This window comes from Bufo bufo, chromosome 3, assembly GCF_905171765.1.
Source record: "Bufo bufo chromosome 3, aBufBuf1.1, whole genome shotgun sequence".
Classification (NCBI taxonomy): domain Eukaryota; kingdom Metazoa; phylum Chordata; class Amphibia; order Anura; family Bufonidae; genus Bufo; species Bufo bufo.
Window position 1 is genome coordinate 259,422,217 of NC_053391.1, and position 14,977 is coordinate 259,437,193.

Consider the following 14,977-nt stretch of genomic DNA (forward strand, 5'->3'; position numbering starts at 1 on the left):
GTTTTTTTTGGGAATTGTATTTCAACCCAGAACAAAAACTGTGCTTTGACGGACACTAAATAACTTGACCAGCTAAAGCAATAATGACAGATTTGTTTGAATATAAATGTGAGGCCTATTTTTTATGCGCTGGGTGACAGGTATACGTTTACACACAGAATTAGACTTGGAATTGAACAGTAGCGTGTGTGTGAAGTTATTGAGAATAACCCTATCTGCACCTTGAATCTTATATACCCTTTTAGGGATAGATTTAAAGTAGGCCTGATACAGCAGAAACCACTAATTTAGAGAATTGCAAAATTGGGAATTGTATTTCAACCCAGAACAAAAACTGTGCTTTGACGGACACTAAATAACTTGACCAGCTAAAGCAATAATGACAGATTTGGATGAATATAAATTTGAGGCCTATTTTTTAGGCGCTGGGTGACAGGTATACGTTTACACACAGAATTAGACTTGGAATTGAACAGTAGCGTGTGTGTGAAGTTATTGAGAATAACTTTGTGACAGGCTCAGCTTGACGCTGATGTAGGATATAGCCAAAAAATGACCACACTATTGATGGTTAAATGCACTGTGTGACAGGCTCAGCTTGCCCCTGATGTAGTATATGGCCAAAAAATAACCACACTATTGATGGATAAATGCACTTGATGACAGCTTGACCCTGATGTAGGATATAGCCAAAAAATAACCACACTATTGATGGTTAAATGCACTTTGTGACAGGCTCAGCTTGCCCCTGATGTAGTATATGGCCAAAAAATAACCACACTATTGATGGTTAAATGCACTTGATGACAGCTTGCTCCTGATGTAGTATATTGCCAAAAAATAACCACACTATTGATGGTTAAATGCACTTGATGACAGCTTGACCCTGATGTAGGATATAGCAAAAAATAACCACACTATTGATGGTTAAATGTACTTGGTGGCAGCTTGTGCTGGCGCACCACAAGCCACAAAATGGCCGCCAATCACCCCAGAAAAAAGTGACTGAAAAACGCTCTGGGCAGCCTAAAAACAGTGAGCAATTGAATAGCAGCAGTTCAATGATCCACAGCTGTAGATCGATCACTGAATGAAGTCTTTTGGAGGAGTTAATCACTGCCTAATCTCGCCCTAACGTCGCAGCTGCAACCTCTCCCTACACTTGTAACAGCAGAGTGACGTGCAGCGCTACGTGACCCAAGCTTATATAGAGGCTGGGTCACATGCTGCACTGGCCAATCACAGCCATGCCAATAGTAGGCATGGCTGTGATGGCCTCTTGGGGCAAGTAGTATGACGCTTGTTGATTGGCTGCTTTGCAGCCTTTCAAAAAGCTCCAAAAAGCGCCGAACACCGAACCCGGACTTTTACGAAAATGTTCGGGTTCGGGTCCGTGTCACGGACACGCCAAAATTCGGTACGAACCCGAACTATACAGTTCGGGTTCGCTCATCCCTACTAATAAGGCCTTTTCTTCCTACTAATACAAGCCAAAAAATGCTTTAGAACAAATAACTGCACTGCGCAAGGGCAAATAAGACGTATAAATATTTCCTTGTAATAAACCCTGTTAATGGCTGTAGCACCCCAATAACAAGAACGGTTTAATAGAATTACAGAGCTGTATAATGGCAATTTGAGTGCCCAGTCAGTGCAGCAAGATGTAATAGGATTGTTCTTATTACCCAGGCTGTACACTCTCCTATTGCACCCTGTTCTCCTTTTATAGCATGGATGATGCCTCCCTATCCTTTCCCTACACCTTGAATAATCTTTCCCTGAACTTGTAGATCGTTTTTTGTGCACAATAAAGTCTTTTCTGGCACCGTCCATGCACTAAGCACACTGGAAAATGGCAGAATCCAAGATGGCTGAGGCTATTTATTGGACTGTGACATCACAGGGCTGGCTGGCTGCTGATTGGTTGAATGCATGGCATTATTGGTGATCCCGCCTTCCCAGAGTTACTTGTTCCATGCCCTTACACCTGCAGCAGCCATTTTAGGAAAAAATACGATTCATTACCACGAATCGCGAGGAAATTTGGCTTCAGTGCGAATCAAATTTTTCCTGAAGTTCTGATCGAATTCCACTGCTGTCAGTAGTCAGTTTAGATGCGCTCATCTCTAAATAAATTGTGTATGCAAATGTCTTTAGTGATAGGTACAAATGTGTATAAAATGTATATACTGTAGGTATATCTACTGTAAGTATAGCCTATGTGTAATTTATGTACTCTATGGTGTATCATATATGGGTGTATATTGTATATATGATGTATTTATATGAGTGCAGTGTCTACATAGTCTGTTTAGATATGCATACCTCCCAACCATTACGGATCTGGCACTACTGTGTGGGGGGGCACAATGAAGACTAGGCAGGATTGGACCAAGTACAGATAGACATTGGGTGGAGTTAAAGGTCTGGCCTACCATTTAAAAAAAAACTTGTTGTGGCACTCTTTGCTTTCCGCTGATAGTATAGCTCCTTAGGCTTTTTAAAAGTTGGGTGGTATGTGTGTGTAGTGTATATATGGTGTATTTATGTATGTGTACCATATTTATGGTGTATTTATGTGTACAGTATGTGTGTTGCATATACATGGCGCATGTATATGTAAGTATGTGTTGTTAAAAACTTGAATCGCACTCCTGAGCAGTGATGGCCAGTTCGCAGTGTTCGCCCGCAAACACATACGAGCTGCCATCTTAAATCACAAGTCCGGCGAGTCCTTACCTGTGCCTGGGCCACGAGCCGGTCTGAAAGAAATGCGGTCACCGGCAGCAGGCAGTTCCGAGAACAGCCACCGGGGGCCTTCATCGTGCTGTTCTCGGAACTGCCTGCTGCGGGTGACTGCATTTGTTTCAGACCGGCTCGCGGCGCAGGCACAGGTAAGGACTTACCTGTGCCTCGCCGGACTTGTGATTTAAGATGGCAGCTCACATGTGTTCGCGGGCGAACACGGCGAACTGGCCATCAATGCTCCTGAGTATATATCCACTGCTGTTATATATTTATGTGTGGTGTATTCACTGCTGGTATATTTTTTTTTGTGTGGTATATCCCCTGCTGGTATATATTTATGTGTGTGGTATAATCACTGCTGGTATATATTTATATGTATATTATATATATATATATATACACTGCTCAAAAAAATGAAGGGAACACTTAAACAACACAATGTAACTCCAAATCAATCACACTTCTGTGAAATCAAACTGTCCACTTAGGAAGCAACACTGAGTGACAATCAATTTCACATGCTGTTGTGCAAATGGGATAGACAACAGGTGGAAATTATAGCAATTAGCAAGACACCCCCAATAAAGGAGTGGTTCTGCAGTTGGTGACCACATACCACTTAATTCCTATGCTTCCTGGCTGATGTTTTGGTCACTTTTGAATGCTGGCGGTGCTTTCACTCTAGTGGTAGCATGAGACGGAGTCTACAACCCACACAAGTGGCTCAGGTAGTGCAGCTTATCCAGGATGGCACATCAATGCGAGCTGTGGCAAAAAGGTTTGCTGTGTCTGTCAGCGTAGTGTCCAGAGCATGGAGGCGCTACCAGGAGACAGGCCAGTACATCAGGAGACGTGGAGGAGGCCGTAGGAGGGCAACAACCCAGCAGCAGGACCGCTACCTTCGCCTTTGTGCAAGGAGGAACAGGAGGAGCACTGCCAGAGCCCTGCAAAATGACCTCCAGCAGGCCACAAATGTGCATGTGTCTTCTCAAACGGTCAGAAACAGACTCCATGAGGGTGATATGAGGGCCCGACGTCCACAGGTGGGGGTTGTGCTTACAGCCCAACACTGTGCAGGACGTTTGGCATTTGCCAGAGAACACCAAGATTGGCAAATTCGCCACTGGCGCCCTGTGCTCTTCACAGATGTAAGCAGGTTCACACTGAGCACATGTGACAGACGTGACAGAGTCTGGAGATGCCGTGGAGAACGTTCTGCTGCCTGCAACATCCTCCAGCATAACCGGTTTGGCATTGGGTCAGTAATGGTGTGGCATTTCTTTGGAGGGCCGCACAGCCCTCCATGTGCTCGCCCGAGGTAGCCTGACTGCCATTAGGTACCGAGATGAGATCCTCAGACCCCTTGTGAGACCATATGCTGGTGCGGTTGGCCCTGGGTTCCTCCTAATCCAAGACAATGCTAGACCTCATGTGGCTGGAGTGTGTCAGCAGTTCCTGCAAGACGAAGGCATTGATGCTATGGACTGGCCCGCCCGTTCCCCAGACCTGAATCCAATTGAGCACATCTGGGACATCATGTCTCGCTCTATCCACCAACATCACATTGCACCACAGACTGTCCAGGAGTTGGCAGATGCTTTAGGCCTCTTTCACACTTGCGTTGTCCGGATCCGTCATGCACTCCATTTGCCAGAGGTGCCCCCCTGATCCGTAACACCGCAAGTGAACTGAAAGCATTTGAAGACGGATCCGTCTTCAAAATGCGTTCAGTGTTACTATGGCACCCAGGACGCTATTAAAGTCCTGGCTGCCATAGTAGTAGTGGGGAGCGGGGGAGCAGTATACTTACCGTCCGTATGGCTCCCGGGGCGCTTGAGGCTGGATCCGGATTAATGCCTTTCAATGGACATTAATTCCGGATCCGGCCTTGCGGCAAGTGTTCAGGATTTTTGACCGGAACAAAAAGCGCAGCATGCTGCAGTATTTTCTCCGGCCAAAAAACGTTCCGGTCCTGAACTGAAGACATCCTGATGCATCCTGAACGGATTTCTCTCCATTCAGAATGCATTGGGATACTCCTGATCAGGATTCTCCCGGCATACAGCCCAGACGACGGAACTCTATACTGGAACAGAACAACGGAAGTGTGAAAGAGCCCTTAGTCCAGGTCTGGGAGGAGATCCCTCAGGAGACCGTCCGCCACCTCATCAGGAGCATGCACAGGCGTTGTAGGGAGGTCATACAGGCACGTGGAGGCCAAACACACTTTTGAGCCTCATTTTGACTTGTTTTAAGGACATTACATCAAAGTTGGATCAGCCTGTAGTGTGTTTTTCCACTTTAATTTTGAGTGTGACTCCAAATCCAGACCTCCATTGGTTGAAAAATTTGATTTCCATTTTTACATTTTTGTGTGATTTTGTTGTCAGCACATTCAACTATGTAAAGAACAAAGTATTTCAGAAGAATATTTAATTAACTCAGATCTAGGATGTGTTATTTTTGTGTTTCCTTTATTTTTTTGAGCAGTGTATATATATATATATATGTGTGTGTGTGTGTGCAGTATATATACTTCTAGTATATATTTATTTGAGCAGTATATTCAGTGAGATAATATGCTTTCATACTATTTTTTAAGGGGGGCACCATTAAAATTTTTGCCTCTCGCAACAGATTTCATTGAACTTATTTTACCCAACTCCTATCACATTGCTTCGGCTACAAAATGGTATTTAGTACTCGTGCTCAAATCCATGCATCAGTGCCCTTAGAATGTGGTAGAAAAGCAATGCAGCCAGTTAATGCTGGTGATGAAAAAGTATGAAAGTTGTGACATTTAGGCACTTATAAATGTTAGCAGCTCTCAATGACCCACTGATACTGATGCCAGAATGCAAAAATGTGTAAAAATCAGAGCTGTACTAGTATTTATGAAAAATAGGCAACCATATACTATAAATCATGTTATGCATATGATTAATGGAATAGAACTCCATTCTGCAAGCTACAATTGCATTTGGCAGAAGGAACCCAAGCTAACCAAATAATACACATAGTATGTATTTTAGAGACAAAAGAGTGGATCAGAGCCTCTGTATCTATTCAAAAACCTGTAATTGTTACTGAGTATAAAAACAAGAATCTGGAGACGTTGTATAAAGAACATTGTCTGAATTCTGTTGTATTTTGCATCCATTTAGTGCATTTTTGTCTTACAATGTAATATCTCATATTATACAAATGTATTAAATGAATTCACCTAAATGATCACCTGCTTTGATTTTCCAGCTTAATATGGACCTCTGACTTAAAGATGTTTCAACATAATCCAAAATGTTGACACAATATTTTGGTGTAAAGTAAGCCAACCAATAGTTTGTGTAAGACCACACACCAAATTTATCATAGTGCATACTGTGGTGCATCTTTAGATTACCTAGGTTTACGTTTTAGACAAAACCAGTAATCTGGTCCATTGTGCTTGTTTGAATGAAGCATGTAATATTCTGAAAAGCCTTCAAGTTTTGAGGTTTTGAGTTATCTCTGCTTCTACATCTGTACTTAACCCAAATTTAGCATCAAAGGAGTTGTCTGTAAATCTGTAAATATTGATAACCTATCCTCAGAATAGGTCATCAATATATGACGCCTGGCACCCCCACCAATCAGCTGTTGGAAGAAGCTACAGAGTTGAACCAATCATTGTGGCTTCTTTGGGGCCTGTGATGTTACATCTATCGTCCACATGGCCTTTGTGCAGCTTAGCCCTATTTAAGTGAATTGATATGCAAAATCAAACACAGCTGCTATACCTGGTATAGCATCAAGAGGGCCCCATGAAACACAAATGGTGGGGCTGCCAGTAGCCAGACCTAGCCAGACCTAGCCAGACCTAATTCCCAGAACTTAATTCCTCTGGATAGGTCATTATTATCCAGTGGAATACATAGAGAAGTAAGGGCCCCATAGCAAGGATCAAAACAGGCCCCCCACACAGGAGAGAAGAGTTTCGGCCTAAACCCCTTTCACTGACCCTTGGGTCATTTTTCCCACTGCTTCATTTGCTAAAAGTTGTTCCTTTAGAGGGTAGAGTCCTGACCAAGTTTTCACTCCCAGTTAAAGAGGGGATGATCCCAACTGGGCCCCCTCTTGCCCTGGGCCCCATAGCAGTCGCATGGTCTGCCGCTATGGTAGTTACGCCCCTGTCATTATCACATCAGCAGGGGTCCAAGTCCCAGCATCCCCTCCACTCAGCTGTTTCAGGGAGACGCTGTGCTCACCCTGTGACCGATGTTCAGTGATGTCACTGGCCTAGGACGAGGCTGCAGTGCTCATGATCTCCCCTAACAGCTGATCTGCAGGGATCCCGGATGTCACACCCCCGCGTTTTGATTCTGATGACCTATTCTAAGGACAAGTCATAAATATTTTTTCTTGGATAACTCCTTTAAGCTTTGTTAAAGCACAGTCATATACATAGCAAAACATAGTCATAAGTATTGTATATACAACATATCATTTTCTCACCTGCAATCTGGTTCCCTTGCAAGTACAGATGCTGCAAGCTGGTACTAACTGGTGGTATACGGTGGAGTTGGTTATAAGATAGGTCTAGCTCCACAAGGCTACTGGTATTAAATGTGTTTCCAGGCAACCCATCACTAGTAAGTCTGTTATGTGATATTCTAACATATTGTAATTTTGGGTAAGCCTTGAAGTAATCACTTGATACAGTACTCAGTTGATTGTACTCTAAATATATCTGCTCAATAGAGTCTGGAAGGGAATCTGGTAGTTTACGAAGCTGATTGTTGCTAAGGTCCAAATGCACCAAAGACTTCAGACCTCTCATTGAGTGTCCCACATCTTGAATCTGGTTTTCATGAAGATACAGAGCAGTTAGATTTTCCAAACCTTCCAAGGCATTAGCAGGAACCCGGTTTATTTGATTAGCAGAGAGATGTAGTTCACGGAGTGAGCGAGGCAAGCCACTAGGAATGCGGGTCAAATTATTGTTTTGCATATAAAGTCTCTCCAACCCCCGAAGCTTGGAGAAAATCTTTCTGCCAACTTTATCACTTAAAATCTGATTCCCATGCAGAGCCAGCCACACCAGTCCAGTGGCATTATCAAATGCACCATCTGGAATAGCAGTAATTTGGTTGTTCTGGAAATAGGCATATTTAATGCGAGAAGGAACATAAGGTAAATATTTCAGGTTGCGCCCATCACAATACAAAGCAGCGGGAAAACTTGGGGGGCATTCACACTCTGGTGGACAGTCACTGACAGATGGCCTTGGGGGATCTGGATCATAATCATAGGAGGGACCATAGGAGGGACCATAACTGTACTGCTGACTGTGCAAATAAGCAATCCACCAATGAGAATCATATTCATAATACTGTGTCCATGAGACATCACAGAGGGAGACCATAAAAATTATGGCAAGAAACTTCATTGTGGAAACCTTAGGGAGGAAAGAAAAGCTTTAATTGACACAGACATTCTTACAGTGTTTCAGAATATAAAGAATTGTACTGAGACTTTGCAATGCTTTTAACTGGGAATGCATATACTTCCTGCTGACTGTAAAGAAGACAAATATAAATTTACCTGTGAGATTAGTAGAGATCAATAGGATACGTGGGACTTGCAAACTTAATATAACATATTTAAAGTTTGTACTGTGGTTTATGTAGTTGAAGAAATGTGAGTTAAGCACTTCCTACTGTATCATGTTTACTTTCATGATTTACACTATTTATGACCATAAGCAATATTTTGTGTTTTACTGCAACTTTAAACTATAACTTACACTTATACATTTGTAACTACATGTCTTCTAATTGATTTACAACCTTGGATGCTTGCAATTTAAACAATAAACACATTATTCTATTCTAATTAAATATCCGATAATGTATTTACCTTGTGTGTCCTTTCTGGTGCTTCAGTCCAATATCCAGGAAGGTTGTGTGGCAAGCTGAGTCTTGAAATGCGTTGCAGAGTTTAATTTAAATACTGCTTTATACTGTACGCTCTTAATAGAGTACAGTAGTGCATATGAGTCCAAGAAAAGGATGTGTCTTTCTCAGGTCACCAAGCAAATTTCTTTTTTTCTTCTTTGTAACCCCCTGGTCTCCCCTCCACACTATTTTCTGCCTAGTAAAATATAAATGTTTCCCCTCTCACTTAACTGCATTCTCTTTTCCCTTACCGTCTCTCTTTCTCTCTCTCTCTTTTCTGATGAGCTCCTTCCCTGTGTTCTTATGAGGTGTTTATGGAAATTGAGACCTGGGATGAAAATGGAAGTTTTCCTCAGTCTCTTGCCAATTACAACCTTCAGTTGTAACTTCTGTATAGCTCCTCCTTGTATCCTGCCCTTAACTGTTCTGCCAAAGTTATTCTCATGCAATAAGGCCCTCTTAAAATGCCTGCATGCCAAAGTTTGCTTATACTGTTTAGTCAGTAGCAAGGACTCTGCTGCAGCCTTTTGAACTTTTACCACTATTTTTCCAATTTCACTTTTATAATATGAAGTCAAAATTATTTTCTAAAAAGTGACACATTTATTATGAATTTCTTTTGCTTTTTTCAAGACTGCTGTCACTTACAGTATGGGCCCATTATTCACTACACCAGAGGCACTGTAGCAAATTTTGGCTTTGCTCACATTAGAAATGTGGCTTCTGTCCTAACCAAGTCATGGCTATGCTTATCCATTTTTAACAAAAAATATCAAGACCCCCAAATAATTTAAAGAGGACCTATTACCACTTTGAAATAAAGAAAACCATGCAACTCTCTGAATTCTCATTGTTCTCATGAAGCCTCCAGCATGTTTTATGTTTCTGCTACCCATTCTCCCCCCCCCCCCCCCCCCCATTCAAAGTTATAATGGATAGTTTTTTCTTTGGCATCCTGTATGTAATTTGGTCATTGGTTTTCAAAGGGGGTGGATGACTTAAGTTCTCTCCTGAGGTGGAGTCCTTTTCATTGCTCAATCAGCAGCTTCAGCAGCAAAGTCTCATGTGATTAGAGAAGAGCTAATCAAAATTGACAAAGTGGAGTTCGATCCGAATTTTAGGAAATGGCTGCTGCACGTGTTAGGACATGAAGCAAGGAACTCTGGGAACGAGGGATCACCCCCCACAATGCCATGCATGCAGCCAATAAGCAGCCAGCCAGCCCTGTGATGTCACAGCCCGATAAATAGCCTCAACCATCTTGGATTCAGCCATTTTCCAGTGTACTTAGTTCAGGGAGAGACAGCAGCAGGCTTTAGGGACAGTGGTAGAAAATACTTTAAAACTTTTATTTTGCTGTACAGCAGTTCAGGGAAAGGATAAGGAAGAATCATTCCACAGTATTGAAGCAAAACAATGTTCAGTAGGGGAGTTTACAGCCTGGGTAATAGGAACAATCATATTTCACCTTGCTGCATTGACTACAGATCCAAATTGCCATTATGCAGCTTTGTAATTCCAGCAAACAGTTCTTGTTATTGGGGTACAAGTGCTGTTTGATACAGCCATTGACAGGGTTTATTACAAGGAAATATTTCTACATCTTATTTGCCCTTGTGCAGTGTAGTTATATGTTCTAAAGCATTTATTGGCTTGTATTAGTGGAAAAAAGGCTTATTAGCCATTGTGTGGTGAAGTGAGAAAATGACAGCCCTTTTTGGCGTGTATTAGTGGCAAAAAATATATATTTGCCATTCAGTGGTGCAGTTATATGTTCTAAAGCCCTTTTTGGTGTGTATTAGTGGCAAAAAAATATATATTATTTGCCGTTCAGCAGTGCATTTATACGTTCTAAAGCCCTTTTTGACGTTTATTAGTGGCAAAAAAATATATATCATTTGCTGTTCATCGGTGTAGTTATGCTCTAAAGCCTGTTATGTCGTGTATAAGTGGGAAAAAATAAGGCCCTATTTGCCATTCAGCGGTGCAGTTATATGTTCTAAAGCCCTTTTTGGCGTGTATTAGTGGCAAAAAAATATATATTATTTGGCGTTCAGCGGTATAGTTATATGTTCTAAAGACCTTTTTGGCTTTTAGGCTTGTATTAGTGGCACAAAAAAAAGTATTTGCCGTTGTGTTGTAAAGTGAGAAAATTATAGCCCTTTTTGGCGTGTATTAGTGGCAAAAAGTATATATATTTGCCGTTCAGCTGTGCAGTTATATGTCCTAAAGCTCTTTTTGGTGTGTATTAGTGGCACAAAATATATATTATTTGTCGTTCAGCGGTGCAGTTTGTTCTAAAGTGTTTTGTGGAGTGTATAAGTGGAAAAAAGTAAGGGCCTATTTGCCTTTCAGCGGTGCAGTTATATGTTCTAAAGCCCTTTTTGGCATTGTGGGGTTTCGCTTTGGTAGATAGGGTAAGCGGACTCAGTACAGAGGCAAAATACAAGTTCTTAACTCAAACTTCTGTGTTTATTCACACTTGCGGCAGTTGCACAAAACAACACGTCACTTTGCAGTCTTTGGTGTTAATTCACACACAAATGGAAAGTTTAATTTGGACAGAACAACATGTCACCTTGCAGTCTTTGGTGTTAATTCAAAGACAATGGAAAGTTCATATTGCACAAGTCACCTTGTTGGTAGAGATGTCGCGAACATAAAATTTTCCGTTCGCGAACGTCGAACGGGAATTTCTGCAAATGTTCGCGAACGAGCGAACCGGGCGAACTGCCATAAACTTCGGTAGGCAGGCGAATTTTAGAAAGCCCACAGGGACTCTTTTGGCCACAATAGTGATGGAAAAGTTGTTTCAAGGGGACTAACACCTGGACTGTGGCATGCCGGAGGGGGATCCATGGCAAAACTCCCATGGAACATTACGTAGTTGAAGCAGAGTCGGGTTTTAATCCATAAAGGCCATAAATCACCTAACATTCCTAAATTGTTTGGAATAACGTGCTTTAAAACATCAGGTATGCTGTTTTTATCGATCAGGTAGTGTAAGTGTTACGCCCTCTTCACAGTGAAAGACCAAACTCTGACAAACCAAACTCCCAGTTTAACGCACCACAGACAACAGCAAACAGTCCATTTGCACAACCGCAAACTCCCCATTTGCACAAGGTTGGATACCAAGCTAGCCATGTCCCGTTCCTTGTCCTCACTGACGTGATGGAAGGTCTCTTCCTCCACCCAGCCACGTACAACACCAAGGGTCCCTGAAAGGTGACAACAAGCCCCCTGGGACGCCTGCTGTGGTTGGTCTTCCACCTCCTAAAAGCCACCTTCCTCCTCTGACTCCTCTTCTTCAGACTCCTCTCTCTGCGTTGCCGCAGGTCCAGCAATCGACGACGACAAGGCTGCTTCTGGTGGTGATGGTGACCACAACTCTTCCTCTTCATGATCATCTACGGCCGGATTCAGCTCTCTTCACAGGGCACGCTCCAGAAAAAACGCATATGGGATGAGGTCGATGATGTTGCCTTGGGTTTGACTGACCAGGTTTGGCACCTCCGCAAAAGGACGCAAGAGCCTACAGGAATTGTGCATGAGCGTTCAGAAACGTGGCCAAGAAATACCCAGCTCCGCAGAGGCTGTCCTCTTTTTTTTAAATGAAAAAAAATCTGTTCTTACCAGTTTAATCTCTGTTTTGTCCCCTATCAGGGTCCGGTGTGGTGTATGGAATAGATTTTAGGAACCGGGAAATGGAAAAAGATGCTTGGTCGGTCCTCTTACTCCCAATTTGCCGCACTGCGCGTGTGCCGTGCAATTTACTGTGCTACCAGATATGAGTGGCATGTTAAGTAGTACTATTCCTATCAGTTTAATCCCTGTTACGTCCCCTATCAGGGGACGTGTATGGAATAGATTTTAGGAACCGGGAGATGGAAAAAGATGCTTGGTTGGTCCTCTTACTTCCAATTTGGGGCACTGCGCGTGCGCCGTGCAATGTACTATGCAATCCCAATATGAGCGGTATGTTAAGTAGTACTGTTCCTATCAGATTATTCCCTGTTACGTCCCCTATCAGGGGACATGTATGGAATAGAGTTTAGACAACCGCAAAGAGTTCTCAATAGTTGACACACTCATGACATAAATTTTATTCCTCTATGCGTCAATCTTGGTGTAGTAATGACTATGCTCGTGCGCACGTTTGGGAGATTGCAGGCGATGGCGGTTTTTCAAAGCCTATGGTCGTGCTGAGGTAGTTCAGTGACAGTTAAGTGACCCAGAAAACAATGATTCTGCAGTGTGGGCCCATTGTTGGCCTAGTAGGCTTTAATGATCACCTTAGATGATCACAAAGAAAATTCATGTTTTTTTTATGCAAAATTATCCAGCCGATCGCTTTTGGTCTGTTCACAATTAAGCAACGACCTTATCTCATCTGGGGTGTGCCAACATTGCCATTGCCAACACACTCATAGAGTTGATAGCTTCATTGTGATACGCAAGTCCCTTCACCACAACAAGGTAACGATCACGAAGGGGAATTGACACATGTATGTGCCTTTTTTTTTTTGCAGCCACAGTGCAGCACCAGAGGCCAGAAAAATTAATCATGTACACATGCCTGAAAAATTAGGTATTGTTGCAGCCGCTGCTATAAAAATTTATGTTTTCCAGGCAGAAAGTGCAATGCGGCTTGAACATTGTGGCTTGAAACCTAATTGGTGGCGAAGTAGTCACGCAAGTCATCCGGCATGCAGAGATAAAATACAGCAGCGTGTGTACCATTTTTAGCCCAAGGCATCTCATCTCATCAGGCCTTTTTTAGTCAAATGTATCGCCCACTGTCAGTCCCTTCGGGATCCATGCCTCATTCATCTTAATAAAGGTAATCTAGACTTTTTTGACCTAGGCGACTTCTCTTCTCAGTGACATAACCTCCTGCTGCACTGAAGGTCCTTTCTGACAGGACACTTGAAGCGGGGCAGGCTAGAAGTTCTATCGCAAATTGGGATAGCTCAGGCCACAGGTCAAGCCTGCACACCCAGTAGTCAAGGGGTTCATCGCTCCTCAGTGTGTCGATATCTGCAGTTAAGGCGAAGTAGTCTTCTACCTGTCGGTCGAGTCGTTCGCTGAGGGTGGACCCCGAAGGGCTGTGGCGATGCGTAGGACTTAAAAAGCTCTGCATGTCCTCTATCAACAACACGTCTGCAAAGCGTCCTGTCCTTGCCGGCGTGGTCGTGGTAGGAGGAGGATTACTTTCACCTCTTCCCTTGTTAGATTCCCGTTGTGCTGTGACATCACCCTTATACGCTGTGTAAAGCATACTTTTTAACTTGTTTCGGTAACATTTCAGCCACTTTCTGCTTATACCGGGGTTCTAGTAGCGTGGCCACCCAGTACAGGTTGTTCTCCTTCAGCCTTTTTATATGAGGGTCCCTCCACAGGCATGACAGCATGAAAGACCCCATTTGCACGAGGTTGGATGCCGAGCTACTCATGTCCTGTTCCTCGTCCTATCTGATGTCATTGAAGGTCTGTTCTTCCCCCAGCCACGTAAAACACCACAGGTACCAGATAGGTTACAACGAGCACCCTGGGATGCCTATTTGGTTTGTCTTCCGCCTACTCAATGCCACATTCCTCCTCTGACTCTTCTTCCTCAGATTCCTCTTCCAGCGTTGCCGCAGGTCCAGCAAGCGATGCTGATAAGGCTGCTTCTGGTGATGATAGTGACCACAACTCTTCCTCTTCACGCTGATCTACGGCCTGATCCAGCACTCTTCGCAGGCCACGCTTTTTTAAATGTAATCTACTGTGACACCAGATATGAGTGGCACTGTGCACTGGCAGTAGTTGGCACAGTACACACTGTAGGCCTGACACACACGCTTGCAGGCAACTAACTGCAATTATATTACAGTCCAAAAAGTTTTTTTATTTTTTTTAAATGTAATCTACTGTGACACCAGATATGAGTGGCACTGGTGGCACTGTGCACTTTCAGTAGTTGGCACAGTACACACTGTAGGCCTAACACACACGCTTGCAGGCAACTAACTGCAATTATATTACAGTCCAAATTTTTTTTTAATGTAATCTACTGTGACACCAGATATGAGTGGCACTGTGCACTGGCAGTAGTTGGCACAGTACACACTGTAGGCCTGACACACACGCTTGCAGGCAATTAACTGCAATTATATTACAGTCCAAAAAGTTTTTTTAATTTTTTTATGTAATCTACTGTGACACCAGATATGAGTGCCACTAGTGGCACTGGCAGTAGTTCGCATAGTACACACTGTAGGCCTGACACACACGCTTGCAGGCAACTAACT

At 43.1% G+C, this 14,977-nt stretch overlaps 1 protein-coding gene across 1 annotated transcript in view; it reads right to left on the minus strand.

The window, feature by feature from the left end:
• Window positions 1-8,975, minus strand: part of FMOD (fibromodulin) — a 71,624-nt gene extending 62,649 nt beyond the window's left edge. Inside the window, exons 1-2 of the mRNA XM_040421884.1 lie at window positions 8,644-8,975; window positions 7,240-8,182 (exon numbers count right to left, since the gene is read on the minus strand). Coding sequence (XP_040277818.1) covers window positions 7,240-8,173 — 934 coding nt within the window. The 5' untranslated portion in view covers window positions 8,174-8,182; window positions 8,644-8,975. The remainder of the gene's footprint in view (window positions 1-7,239; window positions 8,183-8,643) is intronic.
• Between the last annotated feature and the right edge of the window lie 6,002 nt (window positions 8,976-14,977).